This window comes from Scyliorhinus torazame, chromosome 1, assembly GCF_047496885.1.
Source record: "Scyliorhinus torazame isolate Kashiwa2021f chromosome 1, sScyTor2.1, whole genome shotgun sequence".
In the NCBI taxonomy this organism is placed as follows: Eukaryota; Metazoa; Chordata; class Chondrichthyes; order Carcharhiniformes; family Scyliorhinidae; genus Scyliorhinus; species Scyliorhinus torazame.
The window spans coordinates 312,917,952-312,943,718 of record NC_092707.1 but is presented as its reverse complement, the minus strand read 5'-3'; the positions used below and the strand labels follow the sequence as shown (position 1 = coordinate 312,943,718).

General features: G+C 47.7%; 1 protein-coding gene across 3 annotated transcripts in view; it reads left to right on the top strand.

The window, feature by feature from the left end:
- The window catches only part of cfap36 (cilia and flagella associated protein 36), a 218,362-nt gene that overhangs the window by 168,710 nt on the left and 23,885 nt on the right, over positions 1-25,767 (top strand). For all 3 annotated transcript variants that reach the window (XM_072507826.1, XM_072507827.1, XM_072507829.1), the window contains 2 exons: positions 20,960-21,062; positions 23,578-23,750. In XM_072507826.1, coding sequence (XP_072363927.1) covers positions 20,960-21,062; positions 23,578-23,750 — 276 coding nt within the window. The remainder of the gene's footprint in view (positions 1-20,959; positions 21,063-23,577; positions 23,751-25,767) is intronic.

The window sequence follows — 25,767 nt, the reverse complement described above, 5'->3', positions numbered from 1 at the left end:
TCCTGAAGTCATGCTTCGGGGATCATTTGTTTTGACGTGATTAGAACCCCAGTGTCATTTTAATTGGGCGGGTTGTAAATCCTACCCAACTTCAAACCCATTTAGTGAAATCTTGTTTCTTTGATTTCAGGCAACAGACTGCCTCACTGAGTATACGCAACTTAAAGAATACTTGGCGAAACTATTTGAGTCTTGGTTGTTGCTCTTTTTAGCCTTAGTTTTATTACCTCTGATTATGTCACCTTTGCTCACGAGTCGCCAGGTATCTTTCTGATACCGCCACATGGTTCAAGCTCGAGTTATGATTAATAAGTCAGCACACCGCTTAGTAAGATTGAAATCAACGGTCATTTATTATATACAACAATTAATGCTTACACAATAATCCTACTATCTATATGGAAACCTATCACTACTGGCCAATACTTAACTTTAGGAAGGGCCCACCAGGTCAGGGAAGCGAATGGCTTATTGAATCGGATCTGGCCCACGGGATTCAAAAAGGCTGATACGGGTCGATGGCTAGGAGTCTTTATCGGGTAGCGATCGCTGGAGTCGGACTTACTGTTTCTTGTCAATGTTCTTGTGAAGGTCTCGAGCAGGTGAAGAAGGGAGAGAGAGAGATCTGAACTTGGTCCCTCACTTTATAGGGCCCAGGGGCTTCCCGCCTCTCGCGGCGGCCCTTGACCCTGAGTCCCAAGTGATTGGACTTGTTCCCAATCACTGGGTTCGATATGTCCAATAACGGGGCGATTCCTCGATTGGGGGGTGGTCGTTCACCTGTCTTTGTTTCGGCCACTGCAGGCGCCAACAGGTCTGGTCCGGCATTCAATTGCTAATTTGTTGCAATTGTTCCCGGGGATAGCCGATTAAACTGCAGATGTCTGGGTTGATGTGCTGCTAATAGTCTTGAGTATCGATCTGGGCCGACTTCCCCAGAGCCGAATATGCTATTCTGTCTGCAGCTGTCCGTTTGTGTACTGTTGGCTGCTTTTCCCATCAGCCTTTTCGGTTAGCCATTTTAAATCGGGTTTTGGCCAAATTAATAGGGAATCAGCCATTTTAGGTGGCTACATGGGGTTCTGTGATCTTTGTGGATTAACAAGGCTTAAAGATTGCTGTTTTTAAACTTTACTCATCCTGACCAAGCTTTCACACCTGATCGTGGTGCCATTTTTGCTTCATTGGTTTGCATGGAGGAGCAGTTGGAGAAAAAGGAGGAGCAACGAGTGCAGCCTCAATGGTCAAAATAGGTATCAGATGTGCCTCTTAGAAGTCAACAGCTGTGGAGGGAGGTTGCATAAGATCTTAGAATTGAGCCACGTTCCTGGATCCAACTGAGGGATACTATAAAGGAGGCTACAATGCACCAAACAGGCTGTCATTTTCATATGCAGCCTTCTGCAGCAATTTCTGCTGGCTAAATTTGCCAGTGGCTATCAAAACCATCACTGCCATTAGGCAATTGCCTCAGGCAATCTCCCTTCAAATAGGTGAACCCGCCGAAAGAAGCCTTCCCTTAAGACAATAAAGTAAGAAACAAGATAAGAAATTTGGTAGCATAGTGGTTAGCACTATGGCTTCACAGCGCCTGGGTTCCAGGTTCGATTCCTGGCTTGGGTCACTGTGCGGAGTCTGCACATTCACCCTGTGCCTGTGTGGATTTCCACCGGGTGCTCCGGTTTCCTCCCACAAGTCCCGAAAGACGTGCTAATAGGTAATTTGGACATTCTGAATTCTCCCTCAGTGTACCCGAACAGGCGCTGGAATGTGGCAACTAGGGGCTTTTCACAGTAACTTTCACAGTTACTACATTACATTGCAGTGTTAATGTAAGCCTACTTGTGACAATGAAGTTTATTATTATTATAAAGAGGCCTTTGAGTTAAAATGCTGCCAACCTGAATTATTATCCTGCCAGCATATTTTGCAATTGCAAAATTGGAAGTCAAAATTAACTGTTCAGACTATATTGGAATAGACTAATTGAGACCACTTTTGTTATTTTATTTTAAATTATAGTTGTGGGCCGACGTGATGTATTTTTACATTGATAATCATCAGTTTGATAATCAAATCTTTGAAGGACCAGATAAAAATAATTTGGTTAATCTTGAGTCACAACTCCATTAATGCAGTGGAAGAAATTACATTCTTACTGTGACTATTTTGAGGCTAATGCACTAAATATTTATTTCATTCAGTGTCACCAGTCCCTGCTGTAAGTACACCTCATTACCTTTATAATCTGGGGTGCACGTTGTTCTGGTTTATATCTAGATAAATGGCAGCATAGCCTAGGGATTGTAACAAAGAATATTTATTCCATAAACCAGCTACTGACATATGAAATATACTGTTATGTGAATTCTCTCTTTTTGGATACCACAGGGATTTGCCACATGCTTTTTTTTTTGCATGAAGCCTTAATTAAATTAACTTTCCATTACAAAGACTTGAATGGATAGTGGTGCAGCAATCAAAGATTAATACATTCACTCCACTTTATTGAATTTGGAAAACGAGGACATATTATTCAAATTCTTATTTATTATTTTCTCAGTTTTGATATTTGGGGGAATTTTAGCACTCATATTTGAGTTGGGTTTGGGTTCACAGTAAAGATCAGAGCAAATTGAAGCACAATAGCAATCTGACTCCATGCAAGTAACTGGCTTGCCATTGTTGATGAAATCATTAGCACATGTGATTGAGCACTTAAATTCACTTTCTGATGGTAATCACATGGAAATTAGGGGTTTTAAAGTTATTTTAACATTGCTTTGAATTTAACACCTCCACCACAGGGCTTCCTAAGGCTTGTGAAACACGAGCTATGTTGGTGCATTTCATAGGACTCTTTAAACCTCAGATTGCTCAATCTCAATAAAGGTTCAGTGCTTACAGTTGCTTTATCAGTTCCCTGTCGCAAAATTTTAGCAGAGAGTTATAAAGGATTTTGAGAAGCTTGAGTCCTTTCAAAGGGCACCATGGATGGTTTTGACACAAGATTGGACTGAGAAGGTGATTATGATCCACAGCAGTGTCCATGTGTTGTAATTGAATATCAGGAGCATAGGAAAGAGATGCAGAACAGCAGAGAGTAGGACAACAAAGAGGCTGAAGTCAGGGGAGACAGTGTCCAATGCAACAGGGTGTAGAGGCTTGACTTCCTAGACCTCTCAGAAGAATAGTGCTTTGGCAAGCTGAGATTGTCATGTCAGTGGTTGCAGACATCTGCAGGCTTCTAGAAGAAGGCCTGTTACTTTCAGGACCTGGTGACCATACATTACCAGTGACTGAAAGCCACCAGGTGTCCTTTTTATTTTTGCTTCTGGTTCTGAATCTGAACAGGGGTAAGAAAGCCTTGCTGCAGTTGTATAGAGCCTTGCTGAGACCACACCTGGACTATTGTCTGCAGTTTTGGCCTCCCTATCTAAGGAAGGATACACTGACCATAGAGGGAGTGCAACAAAGGTTCACCAGACTGATGTTTGGGATGGCAGGTTTGTCCTGTGGGCAAAGATTGAGGTGACTAAGCCTATATTCTCTAGAGTTTAGAAGAATGTGAGGGGATCTAATTGAAGGATACAAAATTCTTATCGGGCTCAACAGGATAGACAGAGGAAGGATGCTTACACTGGTTTGGTCATCTAGAACAGGAGACAGTGTCAGAATAAATAATTTAGGACTGAGATGAGGAGGAATTTCTTCAGACAGAGGGAGACGAATCTTTGGAATTCTTCACCGCACATTGGCTGGGATTTTCTGCTGCTATTTGCGACCGGCATCATGGCAGGTGGGAGCAGAAAATATTCGGAGGCCAGAAATTGTTTTTATGTTACCCTAAAGCCAGGTCGCGATTGTGTGCCCCAGCCATCAATGGTGGGCCATGTTTCCCGCTGCAGCACATCGAGAACATTATTTTATTATATTTGTATCTCATTATAACGTTTGTTCATTTGAAATTCCCCCCCCCCCCCAGCCCCGCCCCAATCTACATGCAATTGGAAGGATATGTTTCTCAACGATACTTAAGCGACTTGCACCTGATGATCTGCACTGCTAGTCACTTCGTGGTTAGCTTGCCTACTTTGCATTGCACAGCGCGCATCGGAATCAGCACTAGGCTTCGTAGATAGCACCACGTTGCTCTCAGTGGGTTGTCACAAGCCAGTCACTACCTATCAGACCAGCAGTAATGCAGGGATGCATTTTCATGTGTTGTTGGGCTAGGGCTGCACTGGAGAAAGGGGGAAACTGTCCTGAAGCAAGGGACAGGGCTGTGGCTGCTCTGGAGGGTACAAGCGAGGAAGGTTGTATCATCCTCAGCACCAGGATGGGGAAAGACAATGACATAAGCTACCTGGGGTCAGAATGGGAGGAGTGCAGATAGCAGAAATGTTCCAATTTATATTGCTGAGCTTGCAAAGACTGTCCTTGTCTGGGTGGGTGGGTCACCTTGAGTGGGTGAGGAGATGTCAGTCCAGTGTTGGTCGTGCTCAACATGTTATGAGCAGAGCATGGTTGTAACATCACACACCTCGCTACCTGGGTTTTTGCAATCCTAATGGGCAGCAGCTGACACATTCATCTGCAACTTACAGATGGGGAAAAGGCATTGTGGGGGTATCCCAGGGTGTAGGGTGGGTATATGTTCAATTGTGTAAATGGGCTCAAGATGGAGAGGGATGGGATCCAAATGGGGCATTGGCACATCCATTTCAATGGCTAACAAACCGATATGCACCACAAACATGATGGGATCAAGGAATACAGGGGACAATTGAGAGGTCTGTGAGGGAGGTAAATCTGAACCTTAAGCTCCTCTGGGACGGTGGGAGAGGTTTCAATACTCACTCAGGGAGGAAAATGTAACTGGTCTGATTAGTAAGTTTGCAGACGACACAAAGGTTAGTGGAATTGCGGATAGCGATGAGGACTGTCAGAGGGTACAGCAGGATTTAGATTGTTTGGAGACTTGGGCGGAGAGATGGCAGATGGAGTTTAATCCGGACAAATGTGAGGTAATGCATTTTGGAAGGTCTAATGCAGGTAGGGAATATACAGTGAATGGTAGAACCCTCAAGAGTATTGAAAGTCAAAGAGATCTAGGAGTACAGGTCCACAGGTCACTGAAAGGGGCAACACAGGTGGAGAAGGTAGTCAAGAAGGCATACGACATGCTTGCCTTCATTGGCCAGGGCATTGAGTATAAGAATTGACAAGTCATGTTGCAGCTGTATAGAACCTTAGTTAGGCCACACTTGGAGTATAGTGTTCAATTCTGGTCGCCACACTACCAGAAGGATGTGGAGGCTTTAGAGAGGGTGCAGAAGAGATTTACCAGAATGTTGCCTGTTATGGAGGGCATTAGCTATGAGGAGCGGTTGAATAAACTCTGTTTGTTCTCACTGGAACAACGGAGGTTGAGGGGCGACCTGATAGAGGTCTACAAAATTATGAGGGGCATAGACAGAGTGGATAGTCAGAGGCTTTTCCCCAGGGTAGAGGGGTCAATTACTAGGGGGCATAGGTTTAAGGTGAGAGGGGCAAGGTTTAGAGTAGATGTACGAGGCAAGTATTTTACACAGAGGGTAGTGGGTGCCTGAAACTCGCTACCGGAGGAGGTGGTGGAAGCAGGGACGATAGTGACATTTAAGGGGCATCTTGACAAATACATGAATAGGATGGGAATAGAGGGATACGGACCCAGGAAGTGTAGAAGATTGTAGTTTAGTCGGGCAGCATGGTCGGCACGGGCTTGGTGGGCCGAAGGGCCTGTTCCTGTGCTGTACATTTCTTTGTTCTTTGTTAAACATTTACCTTCATGGTTATGTTTATTATGTTTTGGAGTGCAGCTAATGATGATCCATGTGCCTGGACTGAACGCTGCACATCCAAATGTCGAACACCTGGCTATAGCAGTTAGTCAAGTTGTTAGGGGTACCTGTGCTGGCCATCATTTCAGGGGCCAGTACCTTCTAACACAGGGTCAAAGCCCCTGAACCCACAATAACTAATGAATCATTGACAAAAACAGAGGGCGTCATTCTCCGACCCCCCGCCGGGTCGGAGAATGGCCGTTGGCCGCCGTGAATCCCGGCCCCGCCCCCGCCGAAGTCTCCGGTACCGGAGATTGGGCGGGGGCGGGAATCGGGCTGCGCCGGTTGGCGGGACCCCCCGCTGGATTCTCCGGCCCGGATGGGCCGAAGTCCCGCCCAGAAATTGCCTGTCCCGCCGACGTAAATCAAACCTGGTATTTACAGCCGGGACAAGGCGGCGTGGGTGGGCTCCGGGGTCCTGGGGGTGGGCGCGGGGCGATCTGACCCCGGGGGGTGCCCCCACGGTGGCCTGGCCCGCGATCGGGGCCCACCGATCTGCGGGCGGGCCTGTGCCATGGGGGCACTCTTTCCCTTCCGCCTCCGCTACGGCCTCCACCATGGCGGAGGCGGAAGAGACTCTCCCCACTGCGCATGCGCGGGGAACTGACAGCGGCCGCTGACGCTCCCGCGCATGCGCCGGGAAACTGACAGCGGCCGCTGACGCTCCCGCGCATGCGCCGCATTTCCGCGCCAGCTGGCAGGGCAACAAACGCCATTTCCGCCAGCTGGCGGGGCGGAAATCCCTCCGGCGTCGGCCTAGCCCCTCAATGTTGGGGCTAGGCCGCCAAAGATGCGGAGCATTCCGCACCTTTGGGCCGGCGCGATGCCCGTCTGATTGGCGCCGTCTTTGGCGCCAGTCGGCGGACATCCCGCTGTTGGGGGAGAATTTCGCCCAGGATCTTTGAAAACTAATGTTGACGTGACAGTTTCTTATTGATAGTAGTCAGGAGACAATCAGGAAGATGGAGCCTGGATTTATCACTGCCTGCCTATTTATTGCTTACAGGCAGGTCAGGAGAAGATTGCTTCAGAAACTCTTGACTTGCCAAAGGGAGAAGCAAAATCTTCCAGACAAAAAACCCTTCAGACACAGAGGATCGGGTTCACAGAGACTTAATTTGTAAGCTTCTCGCAAGACCTAGACTGTACAAAACTCGCAACTGTTATCTGCAGATGAGTGAGAACCAGTGTTGCTGACGTCTCCGCATGACCAGGGATCTGGTGACGCGCATTTGCCACACTCTCCACGATTTGGCACCAAGTGGGTACACGGTGGTGCAGTGGTTAGCACTGCTGCCTCTCGCCGCCGAGGACCCCGGTTCAATTCCGGCCCCGAGCCGCTATCCGTGTGGAGTTTTCACATTCTCCCCGTGTCTGCATGGGTCTCGCCCCCACAACCCAAAGATGTGCAGGGTAGGTGAATTGGCAACACTAAATTGCCCCTTAATTGGAAAAAAATGAGTACTCTAAATTTATTTTTTGTTAATTAAAAAAGTATTTGGCACCAAGGGGATTGGGAGGCCATCCATTGCTGGCGTCTGTGAAGGTAACTGCCATACTGAACCTCTATGCCTGTGGCTCCTTCCAGGGCTCCACTGGAATCCTCTGTGGGTTCTCTCAAAAATTCACACACTGATGCATTCATGAGGTCACAGATGCCATTGTTGCCATGGCCCACAATTATGATGCTGATGACTGAGATTAAGCAAGCTCGGAAGCCTGAGCGCTGAACTTTGCTGAGATTTCCACAGATGAAGGATGCCATCTACTGCATTCGTGTGGCTATAAAAGCTCCCTGCAACAAGCATTTGTTTACAGAAACTGGAAAGGCTACAACTCACTCAATGTACCGCTGGTCAGATTATAAGAAACTAATCAGAAACCCAGGAAGCGTCTATGACTCATTCATCTTGAGTAGATTGTAGATCATGGACATCATGGAAGGGCCAGACAGGATATAGGACAGGCTCCTCGGTGACAAAAGGGAACTCACAAAGGACTTGACTGATTACGCCTCAGACTCCTGGAGAGAGAAGGTACAACAAAGCTCATGCCGTTGGTTGAGCATTGGTGGAGCACAAGCATCTTAAAGATGCGATTCTGATCGGACAAAGAAAGAACAATACAGCACAGGAACAGGCCCTTCGGTCTTCCAAGCCTGCACCGATCACGTGTCCTATCTAGACCAACCACCTGTATCTTTCTATACCCCGTCTGTTCATGTGCCTATCCAGATAAGCTTTAAAGGTCGCTAATGTATCTGCCTCAACAACCTTACTTGGCAGTGCATTCCAGGCCACTACCACCCTCTGTGTAAAAAAACTTTCCCCGCACATCTCCACTGAACCTGTCGCCGCTCACCTTGAACTTGTAATTTTCAATTCCACCCTGGGAAAAAGCCTCCAACTGTTCACCCTATCTAATACCCCTAATAATTTTATAAACTTCTATCAGGTCGCCCCTCAGCCTTTGTCTCTCGAGGGCGAACAATCCCAGTTTATTCAATCTCTTCTCATAGCTAATATCCTCCATACCAGGCAACATCCCGGTAAACCTTTTCTCTACTCTCTCCAAAGCCTCCACGTCCTTCAGGTAGTGTGGTGACCAGAATTGGACACAGTATTCCAAATGTGGCCGAACCAACGTTCTATACAACTGTAACATAATTTGAGCTTTTATACTCGATACCCCGTCCTATGAAGGCAAGCATGCCATATGCTTTCTTTACCACCATTTCCACCTGTGCTGCCACTTTAAGGATCTGTGGACCTGCACGACCAGATCTCTCTGTGTCTCTATGCTCCTGATGGTTCTGCTGTTTATTTTATAGCTCCCACCTGAATTGTATCTACCAAAATGCATCACCTCGCATTTGTCAGGGTTAAATTCCATCTGCCATTTCTCTGCCCAATTTTGCAGCCTATCTATATCCTGTTGTATTCTCTGATAGTCTTCACTATCCGCAACTCCTGCAATCTTAGTACCATCCGCAAACTTGCTAATCAGACTCACTACATTTTCTTCCAAGTCATTTATATATATTACAAAGAGCAGACGTCCCAGTACTGATCCCTGCGGAACACTACTAGTTAAAGACCTCCATTAGTAAAAACACCCTTCCACTGCTACCCTCTGTCTTCTGTGGCCAAGCCATACCTGGACAGATCTAGCGGATTACTCTGGTACAGTTCCCAGAGGGTCTCGCAGATCATTGTGGCTTGCTGTTCGCTGCACAACCTGGCACTGCAAAGGGGGGGAGGAAATGGAGGAGCTGCACGTCTCATCCGATGAGGAGAACCTTGAAGGGGATGAGGGGATGGGTTTGTGGAAGCCGAGGCTGCAGGGGAAGACCATAGCCCAGGTAAGGCGAGGCAGGCGCATGAGGGCCTCATTGCCACCAGATAAAATGACTATTTGTAGTGAGTACCCTGTTGACAAGTGCCCTCCCATGGTCCAGCATGAACACCAGCATTGCTGCATTTCACCCACGCACTTAAATATGAGAGTGAATATTTGCATATCAGACTTACATTGTCCTGATTCTTTGAAGGATGAGGAAACCTCGAGAACATATGTCCTTGCCGAGATAATGTGCCAACTGGCAGAAGTTATGCTGGCATCAGACATCAGAAGGTTCTGCCCCTTTAAGCGTCTCTCGGCTGTAGTGCAATCTTCCAAATCACACTGACATCTGTGGTTACATTATCCCTCGCCTTAATATGGATGCAGACTACCTAAGCATGACTACAGTATACTAAAATGCCTCCTCGCAGACAATGTGCCCTCATGGCCAGTCTTGTAAAGTCTAAAATACTCAGACAATATGAAGCCCCCAGGGGCATGTATCATTGTTAATAAAGAATACACTTCAGCTTCAGCACATCTTCGCTTCTACCCAGTTGATCCCCTCCACATTATTTAAAGCAACAAAATGCGCTTCCAGCACACGATCAACGACTCTGTTGCCTGCCAACAATCACCATTTGGAATTAGTGGGTGGCACGGTAGCACAGTAGTTAGCACAGTTGCTTCACAGCTCCAGGTACCCAGATTCGATGTTTGGCTTGGGTCACTGTGCAGAGTCTGCACATTCTCCCCGTGTCTACGTCGGTTTCCTCCGGGTGCTCCGGTTTCTTCCCACAGTCCTACAGGGTGTGAGGTGCTTAAGGTTAGATGTTTGAACAACAATACAATATGTGGCAGAACTTTTTCACCTTATAATGGCATGGTGCTCAAACTTACTGGTGAGCTTAGCAGATGAACACTTGGAAAATTGAAAATGCGATTGGCTGACAACAACACACACAATCTCGGAGTATAGGCTCAGAGCATGAAAACCCCGCTGACAGGCGGAGAGTACCTGGGGATATGAGCCTTGTCCATGCATGAACACATCTCTCCTTGGAAACTTATACCTTCACCTTTCAAGAATGCAGACGAGATAGGAGAATATCTCTGCCTCAATCTTGCATAACCAAGAATGAACATGACCTGACCCTGCAAAGGATGTAAACGAGGTTTGCTACACAAGCACACTTAACATTAAAGTGGAGTGATCGTTGATATGAACAATAATCTGGGAAAGGGCAACACATTGGTGATATGCAAGAATCCTGCACAGACAAAAGACTCATGATGTCATAAGTGGTGGGACTGACCAAGGTATCACACCTGAGAAAATGTGAAAAGACTGCCATTCTATTTAGATATCTGTATATTATATACATGTTGTGAACACCCGTGCCTTTGTTCTCCTAAATCTTTGGAACTTTCTTAGCCCTGCTGCAACACCTTGATGCTTCCCTGACATCCACAGCAGAGATGGGGACAGCCTGTTGAAAGCTAAGCCCTGTTGTCTGTGATGATATTGACGAGCGTCCTCTGGAGGGCTGAGACTTGGAGGGTCCCAGCCTGCTTTCTGTGTCCTCTGTGGGACAGGTGTACCCTCCTCGGCCACAGGAAGAGGGTATTTGGATCAGCCAGAGAGTTCTACAGTCACCTGACTGTTCTCCCAAGGTGTCCAGCTGTTGGTTTTCCTCCCTATGGGTGCCTGACGGTCTCTGGCTGACTATTTGAGGAGAAGGGGCAACTGGAGTGAGACCTAGGTGCTTCGTTCCTCCTTTCTTGAATAGACACTGATGGATGTTACTAAGAGCTACAGCAATGGAGCTACACTGGTGCAGCACCCATGTTCTGGACCAAGGTCTCCATGGCAACTGCCAACCTGCCACTGTTGATCTCATTGCATTGGCATGCTGGAGCTTTCACTTCAAATGGAACATGGATGGGCTTCTCCATCGTCCGTTGAAATCTGAGGAATGCAGCTGATATCCCTTCCTGATGTTCCCGTGATCATTGCAGCAGCTCCAGGATTTAGGACCCTGTCCAGGGGCTCACCAACTGACTTGGACTCTGCAGATTTGTGGCCTCCAGCAATCCTCTGAGGGCTGGTGCCCTCGGATGTCCCCACCCCAATTTGCTGTGGAGCAGATTGTGCGCTGTGCTCACCATATCACGTGTCTGAGCCTGATCTAGAAATAGGTCCAACCAAGGTGTGTATCTCTGTGCTGGTGGAAGGTGTGGGTGAGTGGTGTGATGGGTCTTCTGCTGTGGTGTCCTCTGGTTTCTCATCCGAAGTGTCCTTGTGGCTGGAGATGAGGGGGTGGCTTGTGGATTCCATGGGAGCTTTCCAGTGGTGCTTTTGAAATAAAGAGATTATTGGTGCATGGCAGGTGACTCTAAAACTGGTCAAAGTATTCAGTGTGGTTGATCGAGGGATGAGCTAGTGCAGGGTCCTCACTTGGGTGTGCACTACCCACCTCATCATTTTTTTTTTCATTAAGGGGCACCAATTGTCCATGGTACAGACATCCTTTCTGCCCATCTCCCAAATTAAAGTCTCCACAACATTGTGGCAAAACTTTGGGCTACCTCTTCATTGTCCTGGGGTCTATCTCAGGGTCGGTGGTGAACACAGCTGGACTGCAGAGAGATAACGTGTGTTTGGGTGCCATTTAAATGTGGCGCTGGGACTTTCAATCCCACTAGGTGACACCAAGACAGGACAGACAAATCAGTGCCGGCTCCGCCATGTGATTTGGAGAGCTGTTCAGTGATGCATAATTAATGAGCTTCCGTGTAAAATTGGGCATGATATCCTAACCCGCAGCACAGTGGGAATCATGCCGCTTATCCCACTTGCCACTGCATTTAGTGTCCAGAGCGGCAAGTTCAGCCCACTGCCATCAGATGCAGCATCATGAATAGATCCACAAGTGTTCTCTTAAAGTTGATCACCATTTACTTCATAGGTTTCCTCTGGGGGCTCTGGTTTCCTCACACAAGTCCCGAAAGATGGCTTCTTAGGTGAATTGGACATTCTAAATTCACCCTCGGTGTACCTGAACAGGCGGCGGAGTGTGTCGACTAGGGGATTTTCACAGTAACATCATTGCAGTGTTAATGTAGGCCTACTTGTGACAATAATAAAGATTATATTATTATTTACCTGGTGGAGACGATGAGCTCCAAGCTCTAAATAAAGAAACGCACCCAGTGTGAAGAAGTCAATCCGGGAGTATACTCAATTGGATGTGGGGGAAAAACAAAAACTCCTTATCCCTCGGAAACTTAAATTTCCACATGTCTGCCCGCCCGCCCGCGCCAATCTGTTCCATGAACACCAATAACTCCTTCGCCACCCCAGATGGACTCAGAGATTCGGAACTTGACCTATCCAACAGAGGATCTAAAACACAATTGAAGCACCCCCCTCCCCATAATTAACCAATGTGAATAAAAGTCTGGGATGGAAGCCAACACCTTATTAATGAATTGCATGTCATCCCAGTTCGATGCATACACATTGACCAACATCACCGCGCACCCACGAGTGACCTACTGCAGATTCTGTACCTCCCACTTGTGTCTGCTAATATATTAACTGCAGAAACAGCCACTCTTCTTATTAATCAACACAGTAGCCTCCCGTACCTTAGAATCAAAGCCCGAGTGGTCCACATGCCCACCCAACCCTTCCACAATCTTGTTTAATCGTTGATTTTCAAATGGGTCTCCTATGGGCAAACCACATCACCTTCAAACTTCTCAGGTGTGCAAACACCAGGGACCTTTTTACTGGGCCATTTAAACCCCTCACATTCCACGTTATAAACTGGACAGGGAGCCTCTGACCACCCCACCCCCCAAACCCAGGATCAGCCATTTCCCCCCCCCCCTGTGAGGTAATCCAGGAGTGCCACAACCCGTGTCACCTCTGGGCCTACCCAAGATGGCCACCACAACCCCCATCAGGCCTGTCCAAAAATGAAAAAACAGTCAGCAGGTCACCCCTCCCTCCCCCTTCTAGCTCCACCGCACCCGGAAAACCAAACAAACAACCACCCACCCCCACCCCCCACGCGCGCCATACCCAAACTGAACGGAAACAAAAAGCCTAAGCTCTTTACCTTAAAAAAAATCTCCTACTGAGACATGTATTTTTTGCACGGGCTTCATGCTGCTGTCTGCATCGGAAGCAACAGCTATTGAGGTTTGCCCCCAGAAGACTATATATAGTGATCTAGGAAACTAAATTCACTTGGCAACAAGCTACTTTTTGTAAACAGTGAAACACTTAATGGACAGGATTTTCCGTCGGCCGATGCCGAAATCGGGATAGGCGCGTGGGCGGAGAATCGGTTTTGAACCGAAATCGTGGCAGATGCCGGGTTCGTGCCAAATCGCAATTCCCCGGTGCCTCGACAGCGGCATCAATGCGTTCCACTACACATTAGCCGTCCTGACCGGTATTCTCCGAGGCTTCCACAATTGCCTGTCCAAGGGCAACCCCCACAGTAACCCCTACAGGGGGCGCCGGTGGTATTGGTCAATGTGTATGAATCAATTTGGGATGACATGTTATTCACTGGCATGGGCAGCGCCAGCCGGTACCCCTGGCAGCAGGAACGGACGCTAGGGCCAGAGGCTGCCGGGAGGGGGAACATGCAGGGGCAGAGTCCGCAAACCGAAAGGGCTTCCACTCGAAGAATGTGCAGCTGGTGCAGACCATCAGATGCACATTATGCACGTCTGCACCTGATACCCAGACAGTGTGCACGACGACCTTCATCCTGGCACACGCGACGGTCCCTGACCTCTTCGAGCCCCCCACCCACCCCCGAGTTGGGGGGTTGGCTCTTGGGCGAGACAGGGGTTATCCGCTGCGGTCATGGCTGATGACACCTATCTGGAGGCCACAGACCGCGCGGAGACCCGCTACAACAGCACCCATGTCGCGGCAAAGGCGTGATTGAGCAGCGCTTTGGCATCCTGAAGATGCAGTTCAGGTGCCTGGACCGCTCTGGAGGGGCTCTTCAGTGTCGCGCTGGGAGTGTCGTCCACATCATGGTGGCCTACTGTGTCCTGCATAACATTGAGCAGCAGAGGGGCGATGTGCTGGAGGAGGAGGATGAATGTCAGTCCTTGGCCGAGTATGCAGGAGATAGGCAGGACATGGGGCCTGAGCAGGCACAGGAGCACAGGAGGCCGCACAACATGTGTGCCAGGGCCAAGGTGAATGGGACGTTCTGATCGCCTCCAGGTTCAGCAACTGGACGTGGGAGGGGGAGAGGGGAGTGGAGACTGGCCAGGGGCGCACACCCACATCCCACCCCACCCCCCTGCCTGCAACCCCCTCTGTGATACATACCTGCCACTACTACAGGGTGTAGGTCCTAGGTTGGAAGTAACAGCGGGAAGAGTCAGAAGTGCTGAGGTGTTCCACCTTCTGAGTGTGTACCACAACAGCCAGTGACCGCTCCACCTCCCTCTGGGACTAGGCCACCTCCCTCGGGTCTGTGTCACGTCAGCCAGCAGCTAAGCAATGCCGCCCACGCTCTCAGCCATGGCCCGATGTTAGTGGGCCATGTTCAGGTGCGCCGCTGCAATGTCCAGGTAACCCTGGCACATGGCTGCCTGTGAGTGGGCAGCCCTGACCTGTGCCTCGGCCACCACCTGCAAGATTGTTCAGGTCTTGAACATGGTCGCACCTGGGGTCGGAGGCTCGGGACACCAGAAGATCCCGCCCCATCACCAGCAGTTCCTGTAAGACACAAGACAAGCCGTGTGATTGCATCGCTGAGGTGGGGTGAAGGGGAGGGGGCTGGCAGCCTCTTTCCTGCCCCACCTCTCCTCCATGGCATCCAGCAGGCTCTTGAGCTTGGCATCCATGAAACGGGATGCCACTCTCCTTGCTGTCATATTGTTGACTGGGATGGTGTGCGTGTGGAGTGAAATTTGTATATGCAGCTGCAGATTGTCAGCCTCCTGAATGCCAATTGCAAACTTAGAGAATCCGACACCGTTTCTCATTGGAATCGATTGTGTTCCATGCAGCGCCAGTGCTAACTCCTTAACAGTAGGTGAATCGGTCCAGGTGCAGTGCAAGATTTGCTGTCGTAGAAGTCCATGAGTCCTGCCCCGGCGTCAACGTTTAGTCTCAGCAATGGAGAATTCCGCCGCATGTTTTTGAATGCATGTTTGAAAACATTATTTATTTAATTAGAATTTTTTTTTTTTTTAATCAAAGAATTCAATTCAAAAATTAACATATAAGTTTTTTAATATGCATAACACCGCGGGGATACGAGAGAGAATATGGAGTTCTAATGCAGATTTATCGAGTTAACAACATAATTTGAATTGACTTGGCTTAACTATTACAATGTCTAGAAATTTGTCAATACAAAATAATTGAATTTGTGTGGGGCAATGATACTTATGGTATTACAGTCAGCAGCTCATTTGCCCATCACCTGTGGTTCACATGAACCCTTCAGTTAGAAACTAAGGCACGCTTTTCCAATAGATGTTTTTCTAATTGTCCATTGTTTATGTAAAACAAGTTACCATCAACATTAAAACATTGGTAATTGCTAATAATTTTTTGAAATATTTTATCATGGCATTTATACAAACAGCAAATACACAAACAAAGGCAAGAACAAACAGAAACATCACAATTAATAACTAGCTAATCAACACCCAAACCCCCCTGTCCTTCCCCTCCTCACAAATCCCCCTGAACGTATTCGATAAATGGCTTCCACCCCCGGGCAAACCAATCGACCGGTCCTCTCAAGACAAAATTAATTTTTTCTCACCTCAGGAATTCCGCTAGGTTGCTCACCCATGTCCCCGATTTAGGTGGGTCCGAGTCCCTCGACCCAAATCCGTCTCCGGGCTATCAGGGAGGGAAAGGCCAGAACATCGGCCTCTCTCGCATCCTCTCTCGCATCCCCCCCCCCCCCCCCCTCCCTCCCTGGACTCCCGGGTTTTCCGACACTCCAAATATCGCTACTTCTGGACTCGAGACCACCTTCACCCTCAACACCCCGGACATTACATCCGTGAACCCCTGCCAGAACCTCTTTAGTTTCTGCCTCTCCTTCAGCAACCTTGACTCTGGGGCCTCCGGGTACCTTGTGTCCACCCGCAAAATCTCATCCACCAGTGCCTCCCATTGCGTGGCGGCTAAGACCTCCCCTGTACCATTCTGTTCCATATACCCTTGGATGGCAGCCCTCACCCACCTGCACACGTCTTCATCCGCTAGTAACCCTACATCCAACCTCCACTGCAGACACTGTGCAACCCCACCCCCCAGTGCAGTCACAAATCTACCCAATGCGGCAGGTGGTCTGAGACCATGATCGCCGAGTACCCCAAGTCGACCCCAGCCAGCAGCGCCTTGTCCACCGTACCAAAATCAATCCGGGAATACACCTGGTTCACATGGGAGAAGTACTTGAACTCCTTCGTTCTTGGCCTCCCATAACCTCCACGGGTCCACCCCCATGTGCTCCATGAACCCCTTCGCCACCACCGACATCCTCCCAACCTCGGGCTCGACCAGCCAAAATCTGGTTCAATGACCGTGTTAAAGCCGCCCCCATTGAGATTGAGGAAATAATCAAGGGGCTGGAGGGCATGCAGTCGGGCAAGACCCAGGGCCTGACAGCTATCCGGTGGAATTCTATAAGAGGTTTTCAGAAATATTGAGCCCACTGCTGGTGAGGACATTTAATGAAGGAAGAGAGAAGGGAGTCCTCCTCCCAACAATGTCGCAGGCCTCAATTTCATTGATCCTGAAACGGGAGAAGGATCCAGAGCAATGCGGGTCATACAGGCCGATGTCGCTACTGAATGTGGATGCCAAACTGCTGGCTAAGATACTGGCCACAAGGACAGAGGACTGTGTCCCGGGGGTGATAGGGGAAGACCAGTCGGGATTTGTTAAGGGTAGGCAACTCGAGGCCAATGTTCGAAGGCTGCTCAATATTATTATGATGCCCTCAGAAGGAGAGGAGGCGGAGGTGGTGGTGGCGATGGATGCGGAGAAGGCTTTTGATCGGGTGGCGTGGAATTACCTGTGGGAGGTGCTGGGAAGGTTTGGGTTTGGTGATTGCTTCATTGACTGGGTGGGGTTGCTCTATCAGGCACCAGTAGCGAGTGTGCGTACGAACCGGCCGAGGTTGGGGTATTTTAAACTACACCGAGGGTGCCCCCTCTCCCCGCCACCGTTAGCTCTGGCCATAGAGCCATTGGCCGTGGCGTTAAGAGCCTTCAGGAACTGGAAAGGGCTGGTTCAGAGGGGGTGGAGCACTGGGTCTCGCTCTACACAGATGACCTGCTCTTGTACATTTCGGACCCGCTGGAGGGGGTAATGCGAATTCTGGGGGGATTTGGCAATTTTTCGGGGTATAAATTGAACATGGGGAAAAGCGAGATGTTTGCGATCCACGAAAGAGGACAGGAGAAGAGACTGGGAGAGCTGCCGCTTAGAATGGTAGGGAAGAGCTTTCGATATCTGGGAATCCAGGTGGCCCGAGAATGGGAGGTACTGAACAAGTTAAACCTATCCCGGTTGGTAGAACAAATGGAAGGGGACTTTAAGAGATGGGACATGCTCCCGCTATCACTGGCAGTGAGGGTACAGACCGTGAAAATGATGGTCCTTCCCAGATTTCTGTTTGTCTTTCAGTGCCTCCCCATCTTCATCCCAAAGGCATTTCCCAAGGGGGTGAATAAGATTATTTCAGGCTGTGTGTGGGCGGGCAAAACCCCGCGAGTGAAGAAAGTGTTGCTAGAGCGCAGTCGGGGGGAGGGTAGGTTGGCGCTGCCGAACTTCTGTAATTACTACTGGGTGACTAATATAGCCATGATTAGGAAGTGGGTAGCGGGGGAGGGGTCGGCATGGGAGCGGATGGAGGCAGCGGCATGCAAAGACACCAGTTTGGGAGCACTGATAATGGCACCTTTTCTGTTCTCGCCGGCCCGATACTCCACAAGTCCGGTGGTGGTGGCGGCTCTGAGAATCTGGGGGCAATGGAGGAGATATGAGAGAGTGGAGGGAGCATCGATTTGGACCCCGATTTATAATAACCATAGGTTTGTACCAGGTAGGCTAGATGGGTTCCGGAGATGGCAAAGGGCAGGAATTAGAAGGATGGGGGGGGGGGATCGATTTATAGATGGGAGCTTTCCCAGCTTGAAAGCCTTGGAGGATAAATTTGAATTGTCAGTAGGGAACGGGTTTAGGTATTTGCAGGTGCGAGACTTCCTGAGGAAGCAGGTGCCAGCCTTTCCGCTGCTGCCGCCACGGGGGATACAGGATAGAGTAGTCTCCAGTACCTGGGTGGGAGAGGGGAAGGTATCGGACATTTTCCAAGAGCTTTCGGAGGCGGAGGAAACCCCGGTGGAGGAGCTTAAAGGCAAGTGGGAGGATGAGCTAGGAGGAGATAGAGGTGGATGCCCTAGGCAGTGTTAATACCTCCTCATCATGTCCCAGGCTTAACCTGATACAACTTAAGGTAGTCCACCGGGCACACATGACAGCGGCTAGGATGAGCAGGTTTTTCGGGTTAGAAGATAGGTGTGCGCGGGCAGCCCAGCAAATCATGTCCACGTGTTTTGGGCATGCCCGAAGCTTAGAGGGTTTTGGCAGGTTTCTGCTGAGGCAATGTCCACGGTGCTAAAAACACGGGTGTTGCCGAGTCAGGAGATAGTGATCTTTGAAGTGTCGGAAGAGCCGGGAGTTATGGGGACGAAAGAAGCCGACGTCTTGGCCTTTGCCTCCCTGGTAGCCCGGAGAAGGAGCTTGTTAATGTGGAGGGACTCGAAGCCCCCCGAGCGTAGAGACGTGGGTTGGTGACATGGCTGGGTTTCTCAGTCTCAAGAAAATAAAGTTCGCCTTAAGAGGGTCAATGTTAGGGTTCACCCGGAGGTGGCAGTCGTTCGTCGACTTTCTCGGGGAAAATTAAAATGTCAGCAGATGCAGGGAATGGGGGGATTGTTGTTGTATGGTTGAGGTGCGTGAAGATTGGGCTGGTGGGGGAAATGTTTATTTTACCATGTTGATGTCATTGTTTATGTTACTGTTATAAAAAAAATTCAAACACCTCAATGAAATATATATATTATATATATATATATTATATATATATATATAAAATATATATATATATTTTTTTTAAAAGCCATCCCCAAAACCCGCCTCATGAACTCCACATCGTCCCACTTTGGAGCATAAACATTAACCAAAACACTGGCATTCCCTCCAGCTTGCCACTTACTATTATGAACCTCACCCCCACGGATCTGCCACAATGTTCCCCACCTCGATCGCCACTCGCTTGTTTTCCAGCACCGCTACCCTCCTCAACTTCATGTCCAACCCCAAGTGAAAGATCTGTCCTACTCACCTTTTCCTTAACCTAGTCTAATTCCTGTTCTTCAGATGTGTCTCTTGCGAAAAAGCCATGTCCGCCTTTAAGTTCCTCAATGCTCAAACACACTGGCCCATGCAGCATTCTCACATTCTATGTGACCAGCCTGGTCGGAGGGCAACGTGCCCCCCTCCTCTGCCAATCAACCATATCTCTTTTTTGGGTCAGTCCCCGGTCTGTGTCACGCAACCTTCGGGTGCCCACTGTCATTACTCCTTTTCTTGCTGCGCCACAGAGGCGGGCTGGATACAGCATCCCAAACATCACCCTCTGGTTAAACCCGGCCTTCCACTTCGCTAGATCCGCGCACCGGTCCTGGTACACCCCAAGCTCGTTCCCTTCCCAGGTGCACCTCCTGGTCTGCCCCGCCCATCTCAATATCTTTTCCTTATCCAGGAACTGGTGGAGACGCACCACCGTCATCCTCGGCGGTTTGGTTCGCCTGCGGCTTCCTCACCAGCGCCCTGTGCGCTCGGTCGACCGTCAAGGGCTGAATAAAAGCCCCCTCCCCCAGCGATGTCTCCAGCATCTTTAGCACATACGTGCTGGCATCCGCTCCCTCGATGCCTTCAAGCATCCCCACGATTCGTAAATTCTGTCTCCTGGAGCGATTCTCCAGGTCCTCCACCTTCTCCTTCAATCGCTTCCGAGTCTCCCACATCACACTTATCTTGACCGCCAACGAGGCGAGCTGTTCCTCGTGCTCCTCCATTGTTTCCTCCACTTTCCAATAGTCTGGCTCTGGGACACCAGCCTCTGTTCCACGTGGTCAATTCCCGCTTTTAGTGGTTCCACCGCCTTGGTTAGATCCTCCTGGGCTTCTCTTGTCTGCCAGCTGAATTTCTCGTTCAAGAGGTCCGTCGGCCACTGGGCGGGCAGGACAGGCCCTATACCCTGTGCCATCATGACCTGTGGTGCACAAAGATTCACTTGCTCCAACTTCCCCCTTCCTTTCGCCCTACATCTGGTCTGTGGATCCATCCACCAGTGGAGATTTGCTTTGTCCAGTCACTTCTGCATCTTTTTTCACCAAAACGTCCATCCGTTGAGCAGGGAAAAGGTCTGAAAAAAACACCTCGAGTGGGAGCTGCCAAATGTGCGACCACTCACTCCATGGCCGCCACCGAAAGTCGGCAATTGCCAATATTAGGATGAAAGTCAGTGTCCTGGAGAGATAGATACGATACTGAGCACACAAGAAAACCTCCAAGACGTGGAAAATATTGAGAGGGTAGAGGAACTACTATGTTCTGAATGATCAAGCTTAAATGTCTGTTACTTTTTCAGCGTGCTATGGAGTCAAAAAATGCCTCAGAGCAAGTTACAGAAGATGTGGCCTCATCTGAAATTGGGAACAAGATGGGCAGTGGTCAACAAAGCAGTTTATCAGGTAAATACAGGAATAATACCTTTAACGTTAAATGTATTATTGATGTTATTTGGAAGATGATTGCTAAATTCAATAAAATGTAGTTGAATATTGAACATATATAATGGAAAAATCTGAAATACCTGTTAATGTGTTTGATTCTGAAAAAATGTTAGTCCTGTTTTTTTAAATCTTTATGTCTTGTTAATAAAAGGGCAGCACGGTGGCCATGCTAAATTGTCCCTTAATTGGAAAAAATCAATTGGGTACTCTAAATTTTTTTTTTTTAAGTCTTGGTTCTTGGTAAAAAAAAGATTTTTACAGGAATTATGAAGATGCTTTTTGACGTATCTCTTTAATCCTCCTTTTCGTTTCTGCTGGGTTCTTCCATTTCAATTTTTGTCTGATTACACTTCTTTGAAGTGCTTTGGGACAGGTATGATATAAGAACAGTGGCAGGCAGAGAAAGACCTTCTGTGCCACTTCAACCAGACAATCAGAAGGAGTGTAGAAATTTGACATCCAATGCATATCACAACAGCTTCTTCCCAAAATCTACTATTCTCTGGGGAAAGGACGGTGTCCTGGCTGCTAACCTTGATCTGGCCTTCTGCAAAGATTGTGACCGTTGGTCCTCTCGAACCTATTTAAATAGAACAAACTGTCACCTGGAACAGACTATGTTCCCTGCATCATCATATAAATCTCAATTGGATCACGCTGAAGGCTACACTTTTCTAAAGTGTAGAAACTCAACTCTTCAAACCTATATTCATAACTAATATACTTTATACTGGAAATTAGTCTACTGGGCTCCCTCTGCAAAGTCTCAAGATTACCCAGCATGCGAGGAAGCCTGACTAAGTCCTTGTACCAATATACTTCACCACATACTCAGTTGTCCTTTGAATACACCTCAACACCCTATTTGACGTAGCTATCACTAAATAGCATTTCTTACATGACTTTTGAGATGTATGCATTAGAACACCCTGATTGCTTTTTTTCCCTCCACCTTCTGCCTTTAAATGCAAGTTGTTTTGCACTGTTTAAGAAGTTACAGTATTATATTATGTTGTCTGATGCAGCAGAAACTGACCAAAGGCCATGAAACATGTTCTGTTCTCAACGGAAGTGTTTTAATTTAATGTAACTTCGGGTAATGTCAACAAACAGCTATTGAAGGGCGGCATGGTGGCACGGTGGTTAGCATTGCTGCCTCACAGCACCGAGGACCCAGGTTCAATCCCAGCCCAGGGTCACAGTCTGTGTGGAGTTGGTACATTCTCCCTATGTCTGCATGGGCCTCAGCCCCACAACCCAAAGATGTGCAGGGAAGGTGGTTTAGCCACACTAAATTGCCCCTTAATTGGAAAAAAATGAATTGGGTACTTTAAATAAAATTTTAAAAAACAGCTATTGAAACTAATAGAACAGATTTTGCCAACTCTCAGACACAGGCAGGAATATTTATTTTCAATTTTAAAGGGCTGGTGGTTTAAATAACTTGAAAGCTGGATAATTTTACAGACCATATCCACCTTCCCAAGCCTTCATAACTTCTCTAAAGATTCGTAAGTCACACTGCGGGATAAGGCTCTTGCTGAAGTGAAAATGGAAGACTGTTGGAATTGTGCACTGACTTCAGGGTCTCCCAAATGTGAGTTATTGTGCCTAACACTCTTTCTCTCTCCCCCCCCCCCCCCCCCCCCCCCGGGATCTTGCCACATGTGGTGACCCAGCCGGAGAGCTGAACTATTCTGGTGCTAATCCTACAGTCCCTGCCAGGAGCGAGAGGGAGGGTCTAGTGTGTGCCTGGTTTATAACGAGTTGTGTAGTGCCACAGCCGGGTGCTGTGATGAACCCCTTCGTCTCATGTCAGTCTACATATCATTACAGGTAGCACAGTGGTTAGCACAGTTGCTTCACAGTTCCAGGGTCCCAGGTTCAATTCCCGGCTTGGGTCACTGTCTGTGCGGAGTCTGCACATTCTCCCCGTGTCTGCGTTGGTTTCCTCCGGGTGGTTTGTTTCCCTCACAGCCCAAAGATGTGCAGGTTAAATGGATTGGCAGGTTAAATGCAGGTTCAGTAAATTGCCGATAGGTTAGGTGGAGTTACTGGGGTACGGGGATGGGGTGGGGGGTTGTGGGCTTAAGTGGGTGCTCTTTCCAAGAGCCGTTGCAGACTCGATGGGCCGAATGGCCTCCTTCCGCACTGTAAATTCCATGAAACTCCGTGTTACTGGTCATGGGTCCTTGCATGGCTGATGAGCCCGATCTTAGAGCAACATTTTCGACCAGAAACGTAGCAGGTGTTTCTGCGAGGTGGGTTTGTTGCTTGGACTCTAGGTCACCGGTTCCTTTCTCAGGCTCCTTTTCCGGGCCTCCCCTTGCAGTCCGGTGTCATAGATGTCAAAGCATGGGAGATCTTTGCTCGGAAGTGATCTACTTGGAGGAACCTCCTGATTCAAAGAATAAGGGCTATTCCATATTTTTCCATGGTAATTTACGATTTTTTTTGATTACTTACTTACTAGGGCAAAGCAACGGAACTACCAGAAAAGTGCTAGGACCACTGCGAGTGCCAGTGAGAGGAGAAGAAAAACCTTTGCCTTCAGAAATGGGAGAAAAAACGGCACACCAAAGTGATGCAGCGGAGACTTGGCTACAGCAGGCAAAAAAAGAAGCAGGAATTTCAGGTTCTGTTCTGGTAAGTGCAGGATAACTGAATTCCATTTTAAGTAAAAACTAAAAATCATAAATCAGTTAAGAATCATCACTTAATTTATTTTTCTGTTTCCAATAACAATCTCAATTACTCCCTTCACATCCTATTCTGTGTACAATGGGTAGCTTGAATATCAAATGGGGGAGAATCAGAGCAAAGCTGTTTTGACTAGAGCTACATGGTGTTACATGGCAGCTGCCTTACTATGCATCACCCCCCGCATCATTAATACCTTTCTCTGTTTCAGGCTCCATTTTCAGGTATTTAATCTACATCAGTCACGATTGTGTGCTGTTCCAATATCCTATCAAATAATGAGGTCCAGGCAATTATTGCCAGTTTTTGTTTTTTCTAAACTTTTATCAATTTTTATTCAGAGATTTAGGAAACCTTGACTAAAAGCTAAGATTTGCCTGGTATAATCTCGGTAGAGACCCATAATGTTTTAAATATTTTTTGTTTGGAAAGCTAAAAATCCAAGCATTCAGTAAACAAATGAAGCCATACGGATCATGGTTTGAAATGTAATAATTTTACTACACAATAATCAAAAAACATGAATAATAACTAAGGTCTATCTTAACTAGTCATAGAATGATCATGACACAGAAGGAGGCCATGCAGCCTGTTGTGTTTCTGCTGGTCCCCTGAAGGAGCAATTCACATAGTTCTGTTCCCCTGCATTTCCCCTGTGGCTCTGTAAATCTTTCCCTTTCGGATAATAATCCAATTCTCCTTTGAAAACCTCAAATTGATCCTGCCTCCACAACTTTCCCAGACAATGCATTCCAGAGTCTCAGCACTTGCTTCGAACAGAATTGTTTCCGCATGTTCCTCTTGCTTCTTTTGCCAATTATCTTAAATCCGTGTCCTCTGGTTCTCAGTCCTTCCACTAATGGGAGCAGTTTCAAACAATCTACTTTGTCCTGATCCCTTATGATTTTGAATACCTCTATCAAATCTCTCAACCCTCTTTTCTCCTGGGAGAACAGTCTCAACCTCTCCGATCTTTCCATGTAATTGAAGCACCTCACCCCTGAAACCATTCTCAAAAATCTTTTTTGCACCCTCGCAAATGCCTTCACATCCTTCCTAAAGTGTGGTGCTCAAAACTGGGCACAGTATTCCAGTTGAGGCCAAACCATTGTTTTATACAAGTTTAAAATAACTTCCTTGCTTTTGTACTTTATGCCCTTAATGACAAAGCCCAGGACGCTGAATGCATTATTGACCACTCTCAACCTGACCTACCACCTTCAATGATTTGTGTACATAGGCACCGCAGCTTCACCTGCTCCTGCATCCCTTTTAGAATTGTACCTTTTATTTTATATTGCCTCTCTACTTCCAACTAAAATTAATCATTTCACACTTCTCTGCATTGAATTTCATCTGCCACTTTTCTGCCCATTCCACCAACCTTTCAAGCTCAACATCCTCCTCGCGGTTCACAATACTTCCAAGTTTTCTTTCAGCTGCAGTTTTTGAAAATTTGTCCAGTGTATCAGGAACAGCAGGGGTCCTTACAATAATCCCTGAGAAACCCCACTATAAACTTTCTTTCAGTTAAAAAATAACCGTTAACCACTCTTTGTTTCCTGACACTCAGCCAATTTCCATGTTGCTACTGTTCCTTCTATTCCATGGTCTCCAACTTTGCTCGCAGGTCTGTTGCACTCAAATGCCTTTTGAAAATCCATGTATACCACATCAACAGCATTACCCTCATCAACCCTTTCTGTGACCTCATCAAAAAACTCAAGCTAAGTTAGTTAAAATTAACAAATTGAGCTTTCCTCAATTAACTTGCATTTGCCCAAATGACTATAATCTTGATTGATTGGTTTATTGTCATATGTACCGAAGTACAGTGAAAAGTATTTTTCTGCGGCCAAGGGAATGTACACAGCACTTAGTTACACAGTAGACAAAAAGAATAATCGACAAAAACATCGACAAATAGCTGGATAGGATGCTCTCGATGGCACATCTATAGATG